The 26,240-nt window shown below is 46.5% G+C and overlaps 1 protein-coding gene across 1 annotated transcript in view; it reads right to left on the bottom strand.

Moving 5' to 3' along the window:
- Positions 1 to 3,248: 3,248 nt before the first annotated feature.
- LOC147897006 (short integuments 2, mitochondrial-like) overlaps positions 3,249 to 26,240 on the bottom strand; it is a 55,471-nt gene continuing 32,479 nt past the window's right edge. Inside the window, exon 9 of the mRNA XM_087381419.1 lies at positions 3,249 to 3,633. Within this exon, the coding sequence (XP_087237545.1) occupies positions 3,379 to 3,633 (255 nt within the window). The 3' untranslated portion in view covers positions 3,249 to 3,378. The remainder of the gene's footprint in view (positions 3,634 to 26,240) is intronic.

Below are 26,240 nucleotides of genomic sequence, written 5' to 3'. Positions count from 1 at the left end.
ACTTATATATTTTTGTCCATCCACAAACTGGACAAGATACAATACCAAAAGGTTCTACAAACAAAGACATATAGCAACCAACTATTGGGAGTCCAAGAAGACTTCAACTACAAAAGTCCGAAGAGGAAGAAGATTTCAACTACAAAAGTACATGTGATCGAGGACAAGACAGTTAAGCAAGTCGCTCCACATTATAACTGCAAGACTACATTTACAAAGACAAGCACAATTATACTTGAGAAGTTGTTGCTTTCAAACAATGCCTACAAGGATAGGCAAGATTTCCTAGTGGCACCCTTGGAAGGAGTCAATATTATTTTGGGTATGCCTCAGTGACATTAATATAATCCAAAAATAGATTATGATTCTCATGAGAGTGGATTGTACATGATGGCCACATATTATGTTTGAAAATTCAAATGAAAAGAGAATTTGTTCCTCAACTAAATCATACTCGGGCTAAGAGAGAAATTAGAAAGCGAGAGTTTTTTTAAAATTTTGGTGAATATGGTCACGGCTACACATCCTACCACCAAGCCTACTCACCATAAAATTTTATGTAAGCTCTCTGATTGGTTTATAGAAGACCTACCACATGGTGAATACAATCATAGGTCACAAATCCTACTCACCAAAAATTTCCATCTAAGCGTAGCTTTCTAAAACCTACCAAATGTTTACCTTGTTCAAGATTTAAAGGCCATAGGATAGAAATCCTACCATGTAGTCTCCACCTTGTAAAACACCAATAAGACCTAGCAATTGTCCCTATGGAGCGCCTGTTCTTCTAGTCAAAAAGAAAAATTGTGCCTATCGAATATGTGTTGACTACTATGCATAAAACAAAATTACGGTAAAGAATAAATACCCGATGATCTAATCTTTAACCTATTAACCAAGGACATCAAAAAAAAAAAAAAGAGGACGCGTGGCAACTTGGAGGAGAAGATCTTGCCATGTGTCACAAAGAAGGAGCTCTTGGATGGAGGCTTGGAGGGGAGAGGAGGTGGAAAGACAAAAGGCAAGCTTTGGGGAGGAGGTGGAAAGACAAGAGGCAGCTTTAGGAGCAAGGAGGAGATAGAAGGTCAATGGAATGGACAAGATGGAAGGTCACCTTTGGGAGGAAGGAGGAGATGGAAGGCCAATGGAATGAGAGGAGGAGATGGAAGGTCTCAGAGCCATGGGTTACGACTTAGCCAAATTTTCAAAATCCAATCCAAGTATGCCAAGTGAATTGATTAGCAATTTAAGAATCAAAGATCCACCTTCAAATGGGGAGTGGTGAAGGATGGTAATGCATCTTTGCCCATGCAAAGCACAGGTTCAGTACTCGTGGATAAATTAAGGGAGGTAGCAAGATTGACCTTGAGTCCATTTACCATTAGGTTCATATGGCCAAAGAAGATGTATACAAGACTATCTTTAGAACCTAGACAAGGCATTTTGAATTTTAAGTTATGCATTTGAACTAATAATGCTCCAACTACTTTTAGTAGAATGGTGAATTAAATATTTATTCAATTTTAAATACTGTGTGGTAATACTATTTGACAATATTCTTGTCTTTTGATAAGAAGATGAGAAACATCATGAGTATTTAAGTGTTTACATTCTTAACAAACAAAGGAGATAGAGCGTATAGTTACATAGTCACAACCACAAGATACGCATGAGTTGACATATTTCTTGGATTACGCAACTCATAGGAAGTTTATCAAAGAATTTTGCATTTATTACAAATGCACTCATAGAACTTCTAAAGAAATCCAAGCATTTTCATTTGGATAAAATAACAAGAAAAATCTTTTAAATCTTTGAAAGAAGACCTTACAAAAGCTCCTATGTTACAACTATCTAATTTTCCTAAACCATTCTTCGTAGTTGCAACCGATATGGATTGGAGCAATCCTTATGGAATCCATATGAAAGGCAAATTTTAAAACCAACGGAGTGCACTTATAATACATAATACAAGGAGTTAACGACTTCTATTCTTGCTTTAAGAACATAAAAAGATGTGGCAAGATTTTTTGCAAAATGCACCACTTGTCAAAAAGTAAAATGTGATAAGGGAAAGACTCCTAAATCACTAATGCATATACCTATTTCTACTCAATCTTGAAAGCGATTTCCCAAGACTTGGTTACTACGGGTCAAAATGATCTGGTACGGACTATGATAGACCACTTTAAGTGAGTATACATTATCCCATGTAAAAAACTCTATCGGCTTAGCAAGTTGGACATAACTTCAAGCAAATCTTTGTGCATCATGGCTTACCAAATATAATAGTGTGTAATTGAGATTCTAAATTTTGTGGTAACTTTTGGCCTGCATTATTGGGACTAGGTTAGACCTTTCTTAGCCTCCCATTTAAGAACTCAATGGACAAACTCAAGGAAGTATTCTAGATATGCTCAAAGCGTATGCAAGATGTCAACCTAGAACTTACGATAAATATTTTCATTTCTCATAATTTGCCTACAATAATACACCCATTCGGCAACTAAAAGAGCACCATTTGAGATAATCTATGGGAAGGTTCTACCTATATTGATCACTAAATTGACCGACACCGTTTAGGGACCCAAAAAATTTAGTTGTAACTATGAGAATATTCTCAAAGAGGTAACAGAATCCATTAGCATTGCCCAAAAGAAATATACCAAGCAAGCAAATAAGAAAAGAAAATATATGATCTTATAAAAGGGGGTGACTATGCTCTTGAGAAAGAAGGCTTAAAAGTGTCAAGAAATGTCCAATTATTAAATTGGCCCCATGATTTTATAGACCATTTAAAGTTATCTATAAACTAACGATCTTGCTTGTAGACTTGAGCTACGCAATCATTGGAGAATCCCTGACACATTTACGTCACCCAAGAGGCTATGTAAAAAGCATCCATTACTTCAATGGAGAGAAGGGATAATTTCGGATAAAAAACAGCTTTTTTAGGACTTCTATAAAATACCCATCATCTTGTACTAGCTCGTCAGGAATACACAAGTTAAAAATATTGTTGTTCGAGACACAAACATATGCTTGGATCTTTAGAAAGATAGAATCAGCACAAGAAGAACCATGAAGTAAACTTAATGGAAGTGGACAAAAACAATATAAAAGTTAAGTCCACAAAATATTTCAATATCTAACTAGAAACTAATAAGAAATCATATCATAACCTTGACAAATTCACTATAAGAGATTTAGCATTAAAGACAACATAAACTGAGGAAAGACAACATAAACTGAGAGGTGCTACAGCAGCAAACAATAGAAAGGCAGGAAGAACATTGTAAATTTTCTCAGTATCCTTGCTTGATAGAGGACAATTTGTGCGAGTATCTATCCATCTTGACTAGGTACAACCCGACCATATCAACCTTCATCCTCCTCTGGAAGTAGATCAAGTGTGTAATGGCCAAGCCTTCCTATTCTATACAGGTTAAGAATCTTTTTTCCTACCAGTATCCAGCCAACATCACCCAAATCCATAGGAACTTTCAGCACCTTTCGTAATTCATGCATTTGTGTCTCCACCAGACTGTCCATCTCACCTTCATCCTCGAGATTTCCTTGAAAATTGGAAAGTGTTGTAAAGAGTAGCTCACGCACGGAGATTACAAATTTGTCCTGTTAAAGGAACAATACAGACAATGGTAAGGCATTCAAAACAAAAATTTGAAGAGTTGAGAAAATAAATTTGGACAATGGAAACATAAGAAAAACACGAGCCTTGCATTAAGAGCTACTTGAAAACCAAAACACATTTAACTGGAAATCTTTCACTTGAGGCGCTGTATTTGCTAAGTTTTATCAAAAGTTGCCATGGTGGACTGAATTCCCTATTACAGGAATGATATGTAATAAATTGACTCATATACCAGTGGATAATTGTTAAGGTAAAAAGTCAGCTTAGGAGGTCTAAGCCAACTGATTGGAAGTGATCCTTAACTGGGCCTGGAGGGTAACTTCAGAGTAAGGACCCCTTTACAGGGCGTGTCTCACAAGGTTGGTGTAAATGTCCCTTGGGCATGGCAGGTGTCACTTGCCGAGCAAGTCACATATGGATTTAGAGCATGGCAGGTGTCACTTGCCGAGCAAGTCACATATGGATTTGGAGCCTTCTCCAACCTGGGAGAAGGAGTCGGATAGAGCTCTCACACAGCTTGGGGCTGAAGGTTGCAAGCTGCTCTCCAGGGGCTGAACAAGTGTTTCGTTTCAGTAGCTGTTACAGATCTTCATTGCATTGGGAGCAAAGATTTAATGAAAGCAGTCAATGAAGGCATCAATGAAGAAAAGCAGAAGTGGTGAAGGCAGCAGCTGCTGAGCTCCCCGTCCTGCTGCCCTCTGTCCTGCACCCCTCTCCCTCTCCCCTCCCTCCCAGCCCTTCCCTTCCCCTCCCTCCTCTCCCTGCCAGCCCCTCCTCCCGGGCTGCTGCCCCCTCCCCCACTGCTGCCTCTCCCTCTCCCACTGCTGTCCCCCCCGCTGCCTCTCCCGCTCCCCTCCCTCCCTCTCTTGCTGCCTACCTCTCCCTCCCTACCCCCCTACCTCTCCCTCCCTACCCCGCTCCCTTCCCCTCTACTTGCAGCTTTCCCCGCCTCTCCCTACCCCCCTGCTGCCCCTCCCTCCTTACCCCCTGCTCCCCCTACCCCGTTCCCCCTACCCGCCCTCCCTCCCTACCCCGCTGCCCTCTCCCCTCCTCTCCCTACCCCCCCACTGCCCCTCCTTCCTATCCCCCTGCTCCTTCTACCCCGCTCCCCCTACCCCACCTCCCTTCCCCTCCCCCGCCCCTACCTTCTTCCCCTCCCCCGCCCCTCCCCCGCCCCTACCTTCTGCCCCTCCCTCAGATGGGATGCCACGATTCAGGGTCATCGTCTCTAACCCTGATATTACAGATGATCACATTATGCTATTGGGCACTGGACAGAGGGGGGTGATAGAGATCCTAAAAATTGGAGGTGTTTGGGAGGAGTTGTGTAATTACGTTTGGTAGGAGTTCTGTAATTATATTATGTTGAGTTGGTTGGTCTTGTAGGGGATAGAGCGCTTAGGAGGTTAAAAGGTTAAGGTGTGATGTGAATAAGATAAAATAAGAAAGAATCTAGCGGATGAGGTGGTGAGGATAATTCTAGAGAGAAATGTGGAGAAATGGAAAGAACGTCGTGTGCATTAGGGAGGAGGAGGGGAAGCGACACTGTGTACAGGTTTGTTACAGAAGCTTGGGGATAAAAAATGGACTAGTTGGCTCACTGTTTGCTCTCCCTCTTTCACCCATGCTAGTATCTCGAGCCCGAAACACAACGTAGGACCTTTAATCATTTAATGCGTTTCATTTTGGTGGCTTCATCGAGAGCTTCGTGGTTACAAAGGTAGGGGGAAAATGCTTAATGCTACACGTGACATCACAGTGATGCAGCGAAGGTGCTCGTTTACCTTGACTATGGTTGCCAGAAGGAGACATGCAAGGAACTGTGTTAAATAGCATCAAAATAGATACATGCCGTCATTAAAGAACATTGAGATTCTGTATGGTCGGCATATGGGAAGTGTCAGACCTGATATAAATCGATGCTTGGAAGAAGGTGAGAAGAGATGGCGTTGTGGTGAAGAAAAAGGGTGGTGACATATGATCAATAAGTGGACTTGTAGTGTTAGTGCCTTTTAGGCCACATAGGATACTTAGTCCTATGTGACACCTAGGACACTTAGTCCTAGGTCTAGATACAAGTACTTTGTACTCTCTATTTTCTATCTATCCTAGTTTTGACGTGACGGCAGACTCTATCAACTCTTTGTACCTTGCTCTCTCTCTCTTTCTTCGATCCTACAGTGGTATCAGAGCCCGGATCTGCTTCCTGTCCCCGTACAATCCGTACCAACTGCCCCGCACATTTCTGTACCAGCTGTCCGTACATCTGTCGTACTTGCGATCAGTACACCCCTTGTACATTTCCGTACATGCGCCGATGTACATCAGTACTGCTCTCCGTACCTGCACTGCGTACTTGTTTGTACAGGGGTATCGTACTATGCTTCGTCGTACAACAAATGTACTATGACTCCATACAGTTCCGTACTTCAATCACCGTATAGATCCTTCAGTACTTGTGCCGTCGTACAACCTGCTCAATACTACGTCCGTACCAGTTGCATACCTGCACCGCCGAACATCGTACAACCACATATTTGTGTACTGATCCGTACAGCCACGTACTTGCATCGTACACCGTACAACCACCGTGCTTGTGTACCGTACATCGTACAACCACGTACTGTTCCGTACAACATACACCGTATCTCTTCCGTACGGTCATACAACCGTACACCGTACAGTGTACTTGATCCGTACAATCACTGTACATTGTACTTGTTCTTTCGAGATCTCCGTACAAGTGTTGCACGTACAAGGTCATATTAAGGACATTGGTATTTTTTAGGGCTTCCAGTTCTTTTTACCTTCTTTGGTTGCAATTTCTTGCAAGAACATTGGGGCTTTGGGATTTGGTCTACAATCTCTTGTTGTTTGAAGTACATTGGGTCAAATTGCAGGACATTGAGTCACTTTTGCAGGACATTGAGTCAGATTATCATTCATTGGGTCACATTTGCAAAAATTTCAGCAAAATTTGGGGCTTTTCTGCATTTGCCCTCTTTTTGGCCTATTTGCCTTCATTAAATTTGAGGCTTTTGCCAAATTTGCTGTTTTTGCAGTGAACATTGCCTACCACAGTCACATTTGGGTCAGATCTGCATTTGCCGTTTGTTTTGGGTTGGAAATTTGCAGATATTTGCTGTCATTTTTGGACAGCCAGCTTTTTGCAGTGATAGCCTTGAGGCTTTTGGGTTTTCAGGTCTTTTTCAAGGTATCACATTTGCTATGGCTGCGAACAATCAAGATCTATTTGGCGTTCTTCGTCAAGATGATAAGTTGGATGGCACCAACTACCCGATGTGGTCTTATCTCATGAAACATATTCTTGTTGCAAAGCATTTGTGGAATATTGTTTCTGGGGTTGATCTGAGGCCAGCCAATGCTACAATGGTTGCCTCTACCGCTAGTCCCTCTGCAGGGGGTACTCCTCCTGATGCCTCATCCTCTAGCACTCCTGCTACTACTCTTCCAACTCAGGAACAGACAAGATGGGATGCAAGAGATGCAAATGCACATTCATGTATTGCTTTATCATGCAAATACAGCAGATAAAAGAAAAAAAGATGCAACTATTGTCGCAAGCCTGGACATGACATTTCAGAATGCAGGAAGCGCATTGCTTCGGAGAAAAAGAAAGCAGGATTGACAATTAGTGCCTCACATGCTATTGAATCCCATGAGCCAACAGATGCTTCACATGCACATGCTCTTCAGGATGATCGGGCATGGGCTGTCCATTGCTCATTTGATCCCTCCCAAGCTGATGCATTCTTTACTGCTAATGATGCTCACTCCTGATACTTTGATAGTGGTGCTTCCAAGCATGTCACATCTTGCAGACAGTTGTTTCATTCTTTAGCAGATGCACCTCGAGGGGAGACTGTCAAATGTGCTAATAATGCTTCATATGCTGTAAAAGGAATTGGAGATGTGCAGCTCACATCCATTTCAAACCATCCTATCACTTTGACAAATGTTCTTTTTGTGCCTGGAATTGAAGTCAACCTTATTTCAATTTCAACAATTGCCACCTCAGGTTTCAGAGTGATTTTTGATGGCTACAAATGCCTAGTTTATGATCTTCGTGATGACAATGCCATAGTTCTCACTGGCACTTTGCAAAAGGGGCTTTATCACCTTGATCATCACTCAGCTGCACTTTCTATTGAAGCATTTGCTATTTCAGATTCACAGCTTGCTGAAACTCATCTTTGGCATGAGAGAATGGGTCATCTCAATTATAGAGCTCTTGCAAAGCTACATTCACAGCAGATGGCAAATGATGTACCTCAAACTCACACAGTTTCCAAACATGTGTGTGAGGGTTGTCTTTTGGGTAAGATGCATCGGTTTCCTTTTCAAAAGGATTGTCAAAAACTCTCACAAAGGAAATTGCAGCTAGTGCACAGTGATGTCTGTGGCCCAATGAGGACAAATGCCATTGGGCGGTACAAATATTTCATGACTCTCATTGATGACTTCACAAGATACTGCTGGATATATCCTTTAAAAGCCAAATCTGAAGTTTTTTATGCTTTCAGAAGTGTCTGAATATGGTTGAGAATGAATCAGGATGCACGCTTGTCACCCTCAACACAGATAGGGGGGGAGAGTGTATGTCAAAGGAGTTTGGCATTTCTGTCTTCACGGGGCATTATTCACTCATGCACTACTCCTCACACTCCTCAGCAGAATCATGTTTCTGAAAGGAAAAACAGGTCCATAATGGAGATGGCCAGATGCATGCTTAAGGCCAAGTCTTTGCCCAATAAATTTTGGCTTGATGCAGTGATGTGTGCCAACTATGTGCTGAATAGATCACCTACACGGGCATTGAAGACTGTTACACCTTATGAAGCATAAAAAGCCAGGAAGCCTTCACTTTCATGCATGAGAGTTTTTGAGTCTCTTGCATATGTTCATGTACCATCTCAGCTCAGACAGGAGCTTGATGACAAGGCAATCAAACGCATATTTACTAGTTACAGCCAGGAGAGCAGAGAGTATCGGTTATACCAACCAAATACTAGGAAGATTATTCTCAATAGAGATGTAATCTTTGTTGAATATTCAGCTTCTCCTCTTGTGGACTGCAAAGCTAAGCCAGATGATGACATGTTTGATGCCTTTGAATCTTGGTTACCTCTGCCTTCCTCAAAAGAGGACTTTGACCAGCAACATGAGCCTCCTGCAGGCCCTCCACCAAGCAATAATCAGCCACTACCTCATGCTGATTTGCAGGTTTCTCTTCTGGCACAAAATGATCCCACTATTCATGATGCAGTCATTGAAGAAAGAGCTGTCAATAGACAGCAAAGGCAAGTTCCCAGATGGCTTCTTGATACATTGAGGGACACCAAACAAGATCAGCCTTTTGCTGCCCGGACAAGATCAGGGAATAGACACATGCATGGTCACTTTCTTGAGTTTGCACTCCTTGCTACATCTTGCAATGAAGAGCCCTTGTGCCATAAAGATGCTTTTCACAGCAAAGAGTGGATGGATGCAATGAGAGCTGAGTTACATTCCATTGCTAAAAATGACACATGGGAATTAGTAGATCTCCTCCCCACAACCATGCCACTGGTACCCGGTGGATCTACAAATTAAAAAGGAAATCTGATGGTAGCATAGATCGATACAAAGCTCATCTTGTTGCAAAAGGGTATGCCCAACAACAAGGCATTGACTTTGAGAAGACATTTGCTCCCACATCCACGATTACTACCATTAGATGTGTCATTGCCATTGCAGCCCATCATCATTGGCAAGTGCATCAACTTGACATCAAGACTGCTTTTCTTCATGGGGATCTGCAGGAAGAAGTCTATGTCACACAACCTCCTGGCTTTGAGGTTGTTAATTCTAAAAACAAGGTATGCCGGCTGAGAAAAGCCCTTTATGGTTTGAAGTAGGCACCCAGGGCATGGTATGCCAAAATTCATGCACACTTACTATCCCTTGGTTTTCAGAATAGTCCCACAGAACCCACTCTTTATGTCCATGGGAGTGGATCTGATTTTTTAGTGCTGATTTGATATGTGGATGATATGCTCATCACGGGCCCAGATACTCAGTAAATTGCAGCTTTCAAGACTGATTTGCAGCAGATTTTTGAAATGTCAGACATGGGACAGCTCCATTATTATTTGGGCATTCAGTTTGCTCATGTTGAGGGGGGTATTATGATGTCTCAATCCAAGTATATTGGACAGCTCCTTGATCGTTTTCAGTTTGAGGATTGCAAGCCAATCTCTACTCCAGTAGACCCTGGCTTCAAATTCTCAGCTCATGATGGGAGCCCACCATGTGATATCACTCTTTATCAGCAGGCTGTTGGATGCCTTATTTGTTTATGTCACACCAGACCTAACTTACAGTATGCAGTATCTCAGCTCAGCAGATTCAGGCACATGCCCAGTACACAACATTGGCAGGCAGTGAAGAGAGTCTTCAGATATCTCAGAGGCACTCAGGATTTAGCCCTCTTCTATGGTGATCAAGGTTCACTTACCATGCATGCTTACACAGATAGTGACTAGGCAGGATGTTCCGACACCAGAGTGTCACATACTGGCAATTGTTTTTTGCTTGGCAATTCATGTATCTCTTGGCTCAGCGAGAAGCAACCAACTTTATGAGGGAGATCATTTACTTAGGACACAAGATTTCTTGTGAAGGTATTAGCATTGATCTAGATCATATCCATAAGGTTTTGGAATGGGCTATCCCTCAGACTGTGAAATAACTTCGTTCTTTCCTCAGATTCATGGTTTTTCTACGGAAGTCTATGCGTGATTATTCCAATATCACGGCACCCTTGACCAACATATTGAAAGGTCGTGGACGCAAGTCTACCCAACCAATCTCTTGGAATGATGCATTGAACAAGGCTTTTGAAACCTTGAAGTTAACTATCAAGGAAGCACCTATTCTTGCATTACCCGATCCTACCCGGCCTTATGTTTTAGAGGCCGATGCGAGTGATTTTGCGATTGGGGAAGCTTGATTCCAAGAGGACAGACCTGTAGCTTTTGAGAGTAAGAAGCTAGACGACACCCAATATCGTTGGCCCACACTTGAAAAAGAACTCTATGCAGTTGTGTATGCTCTAAAGGTTTGGAGACACTACTTGTATGGTTCGAAGTTTCTTGTATTGACCGATCATCAGTAAATCAAGTATGTGTGTGACAAGTCTGAATTGAGGGGACGAAAGGCTAGATGGGCAAAGTTAATGCAAGATTTTGATTTTGAAATACGTTATCGAAAGGGTTCCATGAATAGTGTGGCGGATGCCTCAAGTCTAGTCAAGTTTGCAAATGCTATGTCATTTATGAAAATATCCTCATACCTATTTCAATCCTTGAGAGGACTTTGCACAACTAATAGTCATTTTTGTTCTTATTGGCAAAAAGTCCAAGATGGGAGCTCCATGGTTGACTAGAACTCAAGGATTGTGCCACCTACGATACAGGTGGCAGAAGGTCAGTGGATGGTTAGGAATGGCTTGCTGTTCCGGAATGGAAAGATATGTGTGCTAGATGTTTCGGATCTTCGATCCAAGATTCTCTGGGAGTGTCATGATGCTCCTAGTGCTGGACATCCAGATATACATTAGACTCTGTCTCTTGTGAAACATACCTTTTATTGCCCTAAGATGCGTGCATTTATTGAAAACTATGTGGTAGGTTGCCGAGTTTGTAAGGTTACTAAGGCAGAATGTCTTAGAAGCACGGGTTTATTACAGCCATTGCAAACCCCGAGTAATAAATGGGAAAGTATTTCCATGGATTTTATTACCGGTTTGCCTAAAACGTGCAAGGGTCATGACTCTATTTGGGTCATAGTGGACCGTCTGACAAAAATGGCTAGATTCTTACCTACTAGATCGACCATATCAGTTGTTCAGTTGGCTCATGAGTTTGTGGACCACTTGTTTAAGCTATATGGTTTGCCTTCTGACATAGTCAACGACAGGGACGCGAAGTTTACAAGTAACTTCTGGACACTTGTTTTTGAAAAGTTGGAAACTACTCTAAGTATGAGTTCCTCATATCATGCACAATCTGATGGCAGTACAGAGAAGGTCAACCGATTGGTTGAAGATATACGGTTACAATCCTTTTATGCTTATGTACAGGTTTCAACCTAAGTCACCAGTTATGGTTGGGTTCAAGGAAATTCAAAATGATGCTGCAAAGACATTCTTGCAAGACATGCAAGAAATGTTGCAGTTTGCCAAGGAGTCTACTAGAAGTGCCAAAGATCGGGACAGATTTTATGCTAATAGACATCGTTCACCCAGAGAGTTCTCTAAAGGAACGATGGTATATTTGCGTATTCCCAAGGAATCCAAGAGCCTAAGTACTGGTTTGGTTCCAAAGTTATCCCCCAGATACTATGGTCCGTTCAAGATTATTAAAAGAATTGGACTAGTTGCATATAAACTAGAATTGCCTCCTAATAATAAAGTACATCCAGTGTTTCATGTCAATAGACTGAAACAGTTACTGGGTGCAGATGATCAACTTGTTTCTCCTCAAGAAATAATAGAAGTTACAAATTTGACATTTATTCCACACGAACCTGAGAGTATTCTTGAATTTCGTGGAAGACAGATTCGTAATAGAACTATCACGGAATACAAGATCTAGTGGAAGGATCGTGTTGAGGAGGATGCAACATGGGAGACATTACAAAACTTCCAGAGGGCATTCTCGGGTTTTTTAGCAAACTCAGGAGAGAGTTCTTAGAGGAGGGGAAGTATGTCATGTGCACGGATTGGTATCTGACGTGTACTAGTGTACACAAAACTAGCTCAGGTAACCTGGGGAGGCTTAGGGCTAGGCAGGCTTGATTCTCGGGTTGAGTGGGAAGGGTACGAACCAGTTAGAGCAAGCTCGTATGTGTGGACATCCTTATTTCATATTTCTCGTTGATGTGCTGATAGGCTTGATAGGTGAGGAACTTGTGGCATTTGTTCTCTCTGTCACATGATGGGCAAAGCCTTCAAACCTGATCTTCTCGTGGCACATTTTTTCCATCTACTAGTCGCTACTTGGGGCTCATGGGGGTTATTCCATAGCGCATACGAGCTTCCCCAAAACTTTGAGCTCATGTGCATGGATTAGGGACCCGAGGTAGCAGATACGTCCCCAGCACTCCTGAAACCTTTGATCTGCAAGCAAACACAAGAACACACCAAACATGAGGAATCTGAGCAGGCTGCTCACCACCCAACCATGACATCTACGGGATGCGATCCCGAATCGAGAGATGTCCCCTTCGAGCCACGAGCTGAGCTACTAGCACGAACTCCCAACCAGATCCTAACTAGCCTGGTGTCCCATACCACCAGGTGGTGCCGTGAAGCTTGGGATCTACTACTGGGCCTTGGGATACGCTATGATGCAGGCGCGCGTCCGCGACTCAATCCAAGATCAGACCTAGCACTTGGGAATGATACATTGGCTCCCCGAGAACTGAACCTTTGGGCCCCTTATATAGACTCAGGCCCCCAGCGCCAAAAATAGTGAAGACCATCCTCTTGGCCCGGCCACCAAAGAGCATAGGAGATTACATCAAGGACTTGTTGGCACATCGTAGAAAAGCCTTGGACTGAGCACACACACTTGCAAGCATGCTCAAGGACGCTAACACATGCACTATCATTGTTAACAACTGTTTTTAGAGCTGCAACATGTAAGTTTTTCATGGACACACCTTTGTCCTATAAATACTACTGGGTCTCCAATGTTCATTAATAATATCACAGATGCAAACACATGCACTATTGTTGTTGACAACTATTTTTAGAGCTGCAACATGTAATCTTTTCATGGAGACACCTTTGTCCTATAAATACTATTGGGTCTCCAACAAACACATGTCTCTCTCTCTCTCTCTCTCTCTCTCTCTCTCTCTCTCTCTTTTACACAGAGACACAATAGAACCCAAAAAAAGCTAATATGTGAATGAAGAATGCTACGTGAGATTCACAATGAAAGGGTGATACCCTTTCATTGATGTCCCTTGAGATCACTCAAGTTCCATCTTCCCATTTACACCTACCCTTATCCTATGACCCATGCACCTACCATTCAATGCACCTTAATGCACCCTTCCCTTCCTATTGCCCCTAGGACCTAGACACGTGTGTGCACATTTTTATTAATAGAATATGTATCACATGTCCAAATTCAATGCCGTTTGAAGCAGTGGCTCCAGCTCCACTAGTCCTATCTACTGAGATAATCCACTGCGATAACAAATCGGTCGGTGTCCATCATAAATACAAATATCACGAATTAGTGATTTCTCTTGTCATGACACTCCGTCCTGCTCACATACCACAAGGTGAACTGGTTATCCAAGAGGATCTCTTATAGCTACACACATTGAGAACCTGGTTGGCACCTCGCGAGCTTCTTGTGAACCTCAACTTCTATAGAGACCAATGCTTACGGATTTGAGTAGAGGGCTTTATTGATCCACCAAGATACACATGGATCCATCTCCCCCACTCCTTGAGGAGATCTATGGGGCACCTCCGTGTTTCATCACACCAACTTCGCTTTGAGAATGGACACACAGAGGGCGTACCCAGAGAGGGCCGCATCTACACTTTATGTGATCAACAAGAGATCGAGTCGGAGGATCATTTCGCTTTCAAATATGAGATCCCAAGTCGATATCATTATCTCTTCAGGGACGGTTTTATACCCTTATCTAATCTCTTATCCTACCCAGATCAAAGATGCCTAGCGACTTTCACCCTTGAGGCTGTTTGACACCATGGAGCATTTGCTCAAGACACAAGCAAGATCAAGGTGTAAAACCAGACTCCACTTGGAGCATGATCACTGAGTTTTCCAGCCCAACAGCACTGACCAATAGGGCTAAGGGAGACAGCGGATCCAAAGACCAGAGCCAAAGTTACTAGCAAACTCCCCAACAAGTTGAGGCACAAATCAAACTAGGGGACCTTCCCTCCATGCTCACCAGATCAGAGGCACAGCCAACGGGAGTGACAGTGGCACTTGTTCACTACATGGCCATAGCTAGGAGACCACAGTAGACCACGCATACTGACAACCGTCAATGCTCTATCGCAGGCTTTAGCCTCATACATTGCTGCCCGCTCTTAGGCTTGACCTCTCCGCCAACTTCCAAATGATCATCGCAGTGCTGCCACCTCATATTCATCATGGGTGTTGATGCCGGCCTAGAAGGCTCCACCCTTCCAGTTCATTATATTAGATTCTTTCATGGTCTATGACTGGTATCTTTATGATTATGGCTTTTTTGTTATTCATCATGGGTATTGTATGCCCTCTCAGAGGCTTCATGCTTTCAGCTCATTGTAACAGATTCTTTCAGTCTCATAGACCCTTGAGTATTTGGAAGACTTTTAGTGAACCCTTGAGTCTTTGGAAGTCTCACAGACCCTAGAGCCTTTGGAAGACTTTCAATAAGCCCTCTCTCTCTCTCTCTCTCTCTCTCTCTCTCTCTCTCTCTCTCTCTCTCTCTCTCTCTCTCTCTCTCTCTCTCTCTCTATCGCACATATATCAACCCCGAATATTGGTCAATTTATACAGGAAGGGAGACAACAACGCAGAAGTACATATGTACACCTATAGCAGTGCATAAACGGAGGGCTTTAGCCTCACTTCGCACCCGATCACACCAGCTGCAAATAGAAACAGGGGGATGGAAAAAGATGCCAAGGGAGAGTAGAATATGCCAACTATGTGATCAAGGTATGGTTGAAACAGAAGAACACATGGTAATGATATGCCCTCACTATGCACACATTAGGGAAGAGTTCAATCACCTCCTTGAGGGACATAACAAACTGGCTGATTTGCTGCATAAAGGGTCACCTTCAGCTTTAGGAACATTTGTGTATAAGCTCTTCAAGCATAGGAATCCACCTGAATCCTAGAAGGTGGTTTCTCTTTCCACCCTCCCATCTTCGGGAGGAGCTTTCATGTACTTGTGATATTGTATTGCTCAGGTCCCATAGGCCGGTTTTGGTCTTCAGAGGACGATAATATATTCTTCTTCTTCTTCTTCTTCTCTCTCTCTCTCTCTCATTGTTTGCTATTTCTCTCCCGCTCACCCCCTCGCTCAGCCCCCCCGCTCACCCCCTCGCACCCCTCCTCTCACCCCTCCACTCAACCCCCCCGCTCAGCCCCTCGCTCAACCCCCCCGCTCAGCCCCTCGCTCACCCCTCCCGCTACCTCTACTACCCCCCCGCTACCCCTCTCGCTACCTCTGCCACCCCCTCCCGCTAACTCTGCTACCCCCCCCCCGCTACCTTTGCTACCCCCTCGCTAACCCCCTCCGCTACCCCCCCGCTACCCCTCTCTACCACCCCGTTTTTTTTCTTTTTTTTCTTTTTTTCTTTTTTTTCTCTGTCCAAACAAAACCCCCCCCCAAAAAAAAACCCGCTCTCAGCTCCGACTAAAAGAAAAAAAAGAGAAGCAGCTTCGACCTCCTGCACTCCCTTCTTTGCCCACTGCTGTTTCCTCCATAATGAAGGGAACATGGGGATGAGGACAGGAGACTGGGTAGGAGACCCTTCAATCCAAATCTGCATACGCGTGGAGATGGGGAAGGGGAACGGTGACAAGGCAAAAACACAAAAGCAACTCAGTCTGGAGGACTTCAACAAACGCCGCAACCGGAGCGGTTTGACAGTGGACAGCACCGCGGCCCAGAAGAAAGGGGCCCACCCAAAGCCCATGCCGCTCACCACATCCTTGACCTCTATGGTCACCACCACTATTTCACCACCATCATTCGCCTCATCATCTACGCCACCTCTCCCCTCCCCCTCTCTTGCATCATCATCACAAGTCTCCTCTCCAGTAGCCTCACCACTGGCCCCACTAGCCACGGCTCCACAGTACTTTCCCCTCGTATCACCTCCACCTCTCAGTCAACCACCCTTCATCACCTCGTCCGGCCTCGCTACTCCTACATATGACTCCCCCGCCTAGATCATGCTGCCCCCACCCTCAGTACAACCTCAGCAGCCCACCTTCATTCCAACCCCTCTCGAGATCCAGTTCCCACCTGGACCAAGACATCTTAGGCCCCCACCAGATGCTTGGGACTCCCTATTGGCTGAGATACACAGCATCTGGGCCCGTCAGGCAGAGCTAACACATTACACCCAGGAGCAGGCCCGATACACCCAAGAGCAGGCCCGCATTATACAGGAGTAGGGCACCCTTATCCAGGGTCTCAGACACGACATCACACAGCTTCGAGAGGAGCTTGGGACCCTCAGAGCAGCGCCTAGAGGAACCCCAGTCACAGAGATGGAGGCACAGATAGCCACGATACAGTCGGCTATAGTAGAGACGACTAGATGGGTGGACGTGGCGAAACGGGAGCCCACAAAGGCAACCGTTTCAGCCGCCATACAAGAGCAGCAGCAAAGGGCTTCGAAGGCCCTCAACATCCGAGTACGAGGGATCACGCGAGACAGCACCCGCACCACTATGACGCCCATGGAGGAGGCAATCACCTTTGTAACCACCACCATGGGAGTCCCCGACCATGGCATAGAGGGAGCATGGCGTGTTGGGAGAGATCCCAACCAAGAGCAACCCCTAGTCATTCGCTTCAGAGATTCACATGCTCAACTAGCGACACTTCGACGCCGTGCCTCTCTACGAGAGCATCCCACCCTGTCCATGGACGAGGATTTGACACCACTACAGATTGAGGAGCGACGAGTTCTTATGCACCAGCGGGATGTTGCCCGCAAGCAGGGAAATGGACTGTGGTCCAAGATGGTAGGTTGTTGACCGGCCCCTGTCGGGCTCCCACCCGTACCTCCTAGGGGGACGGGGCCTATGAGACTTAGGTTTCTGAGACACTAGATTGCACCATTTGGAACTGTAATGGTACCTTATGGTCAGACCCAGGGAACTTCTCAGAGTCTTATACGGACGAGACATAGTCTTTTACACGGAGACACACCCGAGCCCAGAGCGTCCACTACCAATAGTCAATGGCTACACATGGAAGTCAGCATTCAAGGATGGGACGAGGGATACAAGAGGAGTCCGAGGATCAAGCGGGGTTACAGTATTATATGATGTCCCACACCATCCGACTCCAGATCTCATACACACCCCTCACCCCACCACTTGCACGTTGTTCACCAGAGGGGGAGTCAAGGACGCAACATTGAAACTGCACAATGGCCGAGCTAAGGATCACGAGGGGCTATGCACTGAGTTCATCACATATGGGATCGACACGTTAGCCCTGATCCTAGCAAAGCTATTCAATGACGATGTTTGCCTTGGCTTCCCCCACACCTGGACACTCAACACCATCACCCCCACCCACAAGGCAGGGGATCCCATGGACCGGAGTAACTACAGGACAATCATGATTGGACATGTGATGTCCAAGATCTATGTTGCTGTATTGGATGCATCGGTCAGCCTGTTTGCAGAGATGAGAGGGCTCAGAGCAGAGGGTCAGGCCGGTTTCAGGCGAGACCATGGGACTATGGATCACATACTCACACTCAAGAGTGTCATTGAGGACGCCAGATCACGGAAGGAGAGGGTATATTATTGCTTTTTGGATTTCCGCAAAGCCTTTGACACAGTACCTCGAGCTCGTCTCATCACACGCCTACAGACATTGGGAATTGATCACGAGATCATCTGGGTAGTCATGGCACTGTATGAGAGAGTCTCAGGCCGTGTTCAGATAGGCGCAGGTTGGACAGATGAGATCCTGAGTACCATAGGGGTCAAACACGGTTGTCCCTTATCACCGACCATGTTTGGCCTCTACATCGATGAGCTTGAGACTTTCATGGGGGTGTTCGGAGGGACCGGTTGCTCACTTGCCGGGATCATCATCAGGATTCTTCTTTATGAAGATGACGTGGCACTCTTGTCGTCCACACCCGAGGGGCTCCAGCGACACCTGGATGCACTGCAGGCTTTTTGTTTATCCCATGATTTGGAGGTCAACCTTGGCAAGACCAAGGTCATGATCTTTAACACCTCTCGAGCAAACATGCAACGGAAGCAGGTTACTTTTACTTTCGGTGGGTCACCAATTGAGATCGTATCCTCATACACTTACTTGGAAGTCATTTTTTCGAGCCCGATCTTCACAATGAGACTAGCGATGCAGGCCAGACTGAGGAGGGGATACGCCTCACTGGCTCGGCTAGAGAGACAATGCTTTCACTCCCACTTCCAGGACCCTCGGACCAAGCCTCTTCTCTTCGACTCCTTGGTCTGACCAGCCGGTATGTATGACAGCCCTTGTTGGGGGCCTGACATGTCAAAGATAGAGTGGACACGGGTGGAGCGCCTGCAGATCCTCATGCTCTCACGGATGATCCAGGGGAAACTGTCTGTACCACATCACATCATTCAGGCCGGGTTTGGTGCTTCTCCACTCCAGCTAGATGCAGCCTTTCAGACCATCACATATCTACACCGGGTTAGATCATATGGGGACTGCATATCAGGGAGACAGAGGTTGCCATGGTTGGCTCTCGATTCCTCCATGAGGTTGGCAGCAGAGGGAGACGAGTGATGCTGGTATGCACGGACTCACACATGGTTTGTGAGACTAGGGTTCCACATCGATAGGATACCTCCTTTTCAGTACAGTTTAGATGCCCCTCCGATACTCCCACTCACCATCCCGATTGGGCCACACACCAACCAAGTCATTCAAGAGGATCTCCTGCAGCTACACACCTTTAGGACCTGGTTGGAGCCGAGGGAGCTCCCAGTGAAGCTGAGTTTCTACAGAGATTACTGTCTTCGTATTTTAAAGGAGGGATTCATCACACCACCGGGGTACACTGAGCTTGATATGCCTCACTCACTACGGATCTCCATCGGACAGTTTCGAGTATCATCACACCGCCTCCGCATAGAGAGCGGCAGAGCAGAGGGGATTCCTAGGGAGCATCGCTTATGCATATTGTGCAACTGTCAAGAGGTTGAGTCGGAGGAGCATTTTATTTTCAGGTGCCCAGTGTACTACGAGATCCGAGGTCGCTACCACTGCCTCTTCAGAGACAGCTCTGGGCTCCTTTCCAGATTCCTCGCCTACCCAGATCAGAGATGCCTCATGGCCTTCATTCACGAGGGGGTCCGACACAGAGAGTACTTACTCAGGCGACGAGGCTTGGCCACATCATCAAACACCTCTCAGAGCAGGATCACAGAGTTCTTCCCATCAAGTGACATTGATCGTCCAGTCTCTAGCCGCAGACGTGACAAAGACCCCGACCCAACGACTGCAGCATGACACACGAGACATCGAGGGGAGACACAAATCACTCTAGGGGACCTCCCATTATTGTTTAAACCCTGGATACGTCCCATGGGAGTCACGGTGGCTCTCGTCCTGTGTCGAGCCTCGTCCAAGAGACCGAGACGCACCGCACACCTTGACGGGCGCTGGCGTCCCATCACCGACTATGCACCAGCCAGGGCGACATGACATACGGAGGATTCCGCTCCACTCCACTCCTTTTCTTTTCTTTCACTCTTACTGTGATTTGTATCAGGTTTTCTTTCAGTCTCATAGACCCATCGGTCTTCTGAAGACTCTAATAAAATTTCTTTCTTTCTTTCTCTCTCCCCCCTTCTCCTCCTGCTCCCCACTCTGCTCCTCTCTCGCCCGCCTGCAGTGCCCCCCTCTGCTACTCCACCGGCCTCCGCTCCCCGCTCCGCTACTCCGCGCAGCTCTCCTCGCACCTCCACCACCTCTGCAGCTCCGCCTTGCAGCCCCTTCACTCCGCTACTACCCCGCCTGGCCTCCGCCATAGCCCCGCTGCCCCCGCTAATACCTCCGCCATAGCCCCCACCTTAGCCTTGCTGCCCCGACCTTTCCTCTGCCTACCCTGCCCTTTTGTCCGCCGACTACTACTCCCCGTCGGCTGACCACCACCCCCCGCTCCACGCAGCCCCCCCACAACCTAGCCCTCTCCCCCCCCCCCCCCCCCCCTCCAGCCTCTCCCCTAGCCTCCCCTCCTCCTAGCCTCTTGCCTCAAACTCCCCCACCCCTCCTAGCCTCTCCTCTAGCCTCTTGCCGCCTCATTGATTTCCGGCCCCAAGACTGGGTGTGCCTCCTGCCATGGGGGGGGGGGCTCATGCTCGCGCTCCCACTCCTGCACTAAAACCTGCACCAAGGATACAAGGATAAGTCCAAAGAAATTGGGAAAGGTGAAAAAGATACGGATAAAGCCAAGAAAGACGACAACAAAAAAAAGCAATAAACACAACTAAAACTTGAGGATGTGAACACGCGCTATAACCAAAGTGGACTCGGAGTTGACAGCAAAGCAAAGGCGGGATCCACCTCAACCTAAGTCCACGCTTCAGTTTCAGTTTCAGTCTCAGCCCCTGCTACATCCTCAACTCCAGCTGCAGTTTCAGCCTCAGTTTCAACTTCAGTTCCAGCTACAACCTCTACATCCCCAGCTACAGCTACTGCCAACGACATACCCATAGCCATGACACCGGTTGCTTCACTCTCCCCTGGGATAGAGGGGTTGTCACTGACCTCATCTCTTCCATCCGTCCCTTCCTCTCCCGCTACAGTTTTCTCACCGATTATGACATCTACTTCGGAGAGATCATACACTGCTCCGCATTACGCCTCAACCTTTCTCTCCCCTCTGCCTCTCAATCAACCTACGTTCTCACACCCTGCTGGGATCGCCTCATCCAGGCCACTATCATCCATATCGTACCCAGCTCACCCAGTCACCACCCAGCCTCCAAACTCACCCTCACACTTTCATGCCACATTCCTTCCAGTTTTCGCTAGGACACGGACGAGCTGACCCATCAGAGGCTTGGGAGAACTTGCTGATGGAGGTACACAGTATCTGAGAGCGCGAGATGGAGCTGACACACTTCGCACAGGAGCAGGTCCACTTCACCCAAGAGCAGGTGCGTCTCATACAAGAGCAAGCTCGTGCTATTCGAGACCAGGCTGATCTGATTCAGGGACTCAGACAGGACATCTCACAACTCCAACAGGAGGTCACCGCTATACGCACAGTCCCAGGGAGCACTCCAATTGTTGAGGCACAGATTGCGAGCATGCAATCTACAATTGAGGAGACGTCCAGATGGGTCGACGTAGCCAAACGAGAACCTGCAAGGGTAACCGTTTCGACTACCCTCATGGAGCAGCTGCAAAGAGCCAGTAAGGCTCTCAACATTAGAGTACGTGGGATCCTACACACAGAGGCTACACTGATGACAGATGCGACAGCGTTCATGGACACTACTCTAGAGGTGACTGAGTACAAGATTGAGAGAACATGGCAGGTGGGAAGGACCCCAACCGAGAGTAGCCCCTAATCATACGGTTCCATGACACTCAGGCAATGACACTCAGGCACGACTTTTGGCTATATGACGTAGGTCATCCCTACGAACCACCCAGCGATCTCCATGGATGAGGACCTCACTCCACTACAATTTGAGGAGAGACGCTTCCTGTTGTAGCAGCGGGATCAGGCCCGCAAGGAGAGAAAGTGGACAGTCGTACGAGATGGACGACTCCTTACACGCCCCTATCGGGCACCCACCTACCCTCCCACATAGGGAGGCGGGATCTAAGAGATTCAAATTTTCGAGACCCTATCCTGCACCATTTGAAACTGTAATGGTACCTTATGGTCAGAACTAGGGAACTTCTCAGAATCCTACAAGACATAGTATTTTACACAGAAACACATCAGAGTCCAGAGTGTCCACTACCACTTGTCATCGGATACACTTGGGAGTTTGCTTATAGAGATGACACTAGAGACACAGGGGGGGTACGAGGTTCAGTAGTAGTAGCAGTTATTTACAGATCCACCCTTCTGGGGACCATTTCAATAGAGCAAAGGGATACACACTCCAGGTTTCTTTGGATCCAGATCCAACACGAGGACAGCCGAGATCTGTTTGTCGTAGTATGCTACTTCCCTCCCGAGACATCCCACTTTGCTAAAGATATTCAAGATGAGGCTGAGACATCCCCATTTGCAGCCCTTTATCAATCCATTGTTGACTTCTCAAGCCGCAGAGAAGTCCTCCTAGTTGGGAACTTCAACGCAAGGATAGGGGCCCGCCAGGTACCACTCCTCGACTTCAGGGATGATTCCATTCTACTACCAAATATTGACCTTGAGGATGCAGGTATACTACGGATTTCAGCTAACAGACGAGATCCAGTCACATCTTATGGGCAGACCCTATTGGATCTCGACAAGATGCATGATCTCATTATTTATAACGTTCTTGACAGGTGGCCCGACTCAGGTGGTCCTCACATGCTTTCCACATGGGGGAGGTTCTAGCGTTGTTGATTACATCATGGGATCCCCTGCCTTCACATCTCGCATCACTGATTTTACTGTAACACCTCTTCCTCCAGGGGCTAATCATATCTACCTATTCTTTAGCATTTCCGCCCCCCGTCGCACAGCACCCTCCACCCCACTAAGTTCTTACTCCACCTATCATGATATATGCTTCGCCGAGATCACTCACCTATTCACTCAGGCCGTCTGTACATACTCCTTAAATTGACTTCATACCCCTTTTAGAGGACCGAGCTGCCCTGATCGCCCGCTCAGTACACGAAGCTGTCCTCCGGAGTGGCACGAGAGGAGGGTGAGACATCGCCATATGCACCCTTACATCAAGATATCCTAGACCTTTCAGCCCGCGGGGAAGTTCTCCTGGTTGGGGACTTCAACACCAGGACGAGCACGCGCCAGGCACCACTCCTAGACTTTGAGACGACTGTATCATGCTACCAGACATGGACCTAGACGAAGCAGGTATGACCAGGACCTCATCGGACCGACACAGGCCTAATACACCATATGGACACACGCTCCTTGATCTGGGCAGGATGCATGATCTCATCATCTACAACGGGCTTGACCTATGGCCCTCCTCAGGTGGTTTTACTTGCTTCCCACACGGGGGGCACTAGTGTAGTAGATTACATCATGGGATCCCCTACCTTCACTTCATGTATCACCGACTTCACCGTACCACCACTCCCTCCAAGAGCTGATCACACATACCTATTCTTCACTATCGCCACCCCACGCTTAGCCACACCACACACACCACATAGGAAGCACGACACCTACCACGACATACACTTTGATCACAACCTCTCACCGGCCTACTTTGGATGCCTAAACAGACTCCTAACCTACATCGATCACATACCACTCATAGAGGACCGTGCTGCCCTGATTAGTCGCACACTCCACGAGGCTGCCCTCCAAATCTTTCCGCACACCACACGGTCCACTAGATCACCACCTCTTGGTTCTGTACCCTACAACAATTGGTACGATGCGAAGTGCAAGGCTTATCGCCGACAACTCCGACTTGAAACCAGATGTCACCTCCCGAACACACCAAACACAGTATGCAAGTACCGACGTCTCGTACGTCGGAAGAAGCAGGAGGAGTTGTTGCACATCTTGTACAGCAACAACTCTAAGGATTTTTTGCGGAGATTCCTTGAGAGTAGGTCTCCATCACCCCTCACCGACACAAGAGTCTGGCACACATATGCACACCATCTTTATGATGTCCCACACCAGCCCACCCTAGAATCTCTCAATCATCCTATGTGGCATCTACCACCACCTAACACTGCTTATGGGCACCTAACACTCCAAATCTCATACACACACCTCGCCCCACCACTTGCACGTTGTTCACCAGAGGGGGAGTCAAGGACGCGACATTGAAACTGCACAATGGCCGAGCTAAGGATCACGAGGGGCTATGCACTAAGTTTATCGCATATGGGATCGACACGTTAGCCCCGATCCTAGCAAAGCTATTCAATGACGATGTTTGCCTTGGCTTCCCCCGCACTTGGACACTCAACACCATCACCCCCATCCACAAGTCAAGGGATCCCATGGACCTGAGTAACTACAGGACTATCATGATTGGACATGTGATGTCCAAGATCTACGCAGCTGTATTGGATGCGTCGGTCAACCTGTTCACAGAGATGAGAGGGCTCCGAGCAGAGGGTCAGGCCGGTTTCAGGCAAGACCATGGGACAAAAGGTCATGATTTGGAGGTCAACCTTGGCAAGACCAAGGTCATGATCTTTAACACCTCTCGAGCAAACATGCAACAGAAGCAGTTTACTTTTACTTTCGGTGAGTCACCAATTGAGATCGTATCCTCATACACTTATGTGGGGGTCATCTTCTCCGGCCCGATCTTCACGATGAGACCAGCGATGCAGCCCAGACTCAGCAGGGGATACGCCTCACTGGCTCTCTGGGGGGACCTCCCGTCATTGTTTAGACCCGGGATAGGTCCCACGGGAGTCACGGTGGCTCTGGTCTTGCGTCGAGCCTCGTCTAGGAGATCGAGATGCATGGCACCCCTTGACGGGCGCCAGCGTCCCATCACCGGCTATGCACCAGCCAGGGCGACATGACATACGGAGGATTCCGCTCCGCTCTAGTCCTTTTCTTTTCATTGTTACATCCAGATGTATTTAATTATGTATGATCAGACTTAGGATTAAGCATGGGTGATGATGCTCGTTTCAGTAGCTCCACCCTTACTGTGATTTGTATCAGGCTGCTTTCTTTCAGTCTCATAGACCCATCGGTCTTCCGAAGACTCTAATAAAATTTCTTTCTTTCTTTCTCACACCACTCCCTCCACCCGCCCACCACCACTTGGGACCGTACCTTGCAATAGTTGGTACGATGATGAGTGTAAGGCTTTACGCCATCATCTCAGACTCACAACCAAAAACAGTCTTTCGAACGAACTAGAGACGCTATGCGAGTATCGTCGGCTAGTACGTAGGAAGAAACTAGATTTCGTTCACCGGAACGAGGAGGAACTACTAAACATTTTGTTTAGTAACAACTCTAAGGACTTTTGGCATAGATTTCTTGAGGGACAATCCCCCTCACCACTCACTGACACTCATGCCTGGTAAAATTACGCACGCACACTATATGACCTCCCTGATCAGCCAATCCCTGACCTCTTCACTTCTAAGTTCTTCACTATCTTATGCTTCAGTATTTTGAGTGTGGGGTTAGGATGTGGGTACACCAACAATGTGAGAAATCACTAAGAGAAATTGTTTCTATTCCGCGTGTAGCGTTGTTTATCCAGTAGACCCTCAACTCTAATGGATCCTGAGTAAGGACTACCATATCCTCTGTGCTTAAGGGCAGCTCAAAGAAGCAATGGGCAATGTATACCTTCATAAGACGAGAATACATCCAATCTTACAAATTTAAATTTTTTAAAGAACAAGCAAAAGGAACAAAGGTAAAATAAAGAAATGAGTAAGGCGGAAGGGGAGAAGAAGAAGAACTTAGTAAGCAAAGCTACACTTATGTTCTTATAAGTACCCAAGAAGACATTGCCACCTTGGTTTCGAAAGATTCTAGAATCTCTTGGGTAAACCCAGTGCTTACTAAGCTTTGAAAACGCAACCAAACAACAAAAACTTTGAAAGCAAAAGGGAAGAAACAAGCAGAAAATTAGAA

The sequence above is a fragment of the Dipteris shenzhenensis genome, chromosome 11 (genome assembly GCF_047967505.1).
Source record: "Dipteris shenzhenensis isolate YYH24624 ecotype China chromosome 11, Dip_SZ_1.0, whole genome shotgun sequence".
Lineage (NCBI taxonomy): Eukaryota > Viridiplantae > Streptophyta > Polypodiopsida > Gleicheniales > Dipteridaceae > Dipteris > Dipteris shenzhenensis.
Note: the sequence above shows the minus strand (reverse complement) of the source record. Positions and strands in the feature narration are given on the sequence as shown.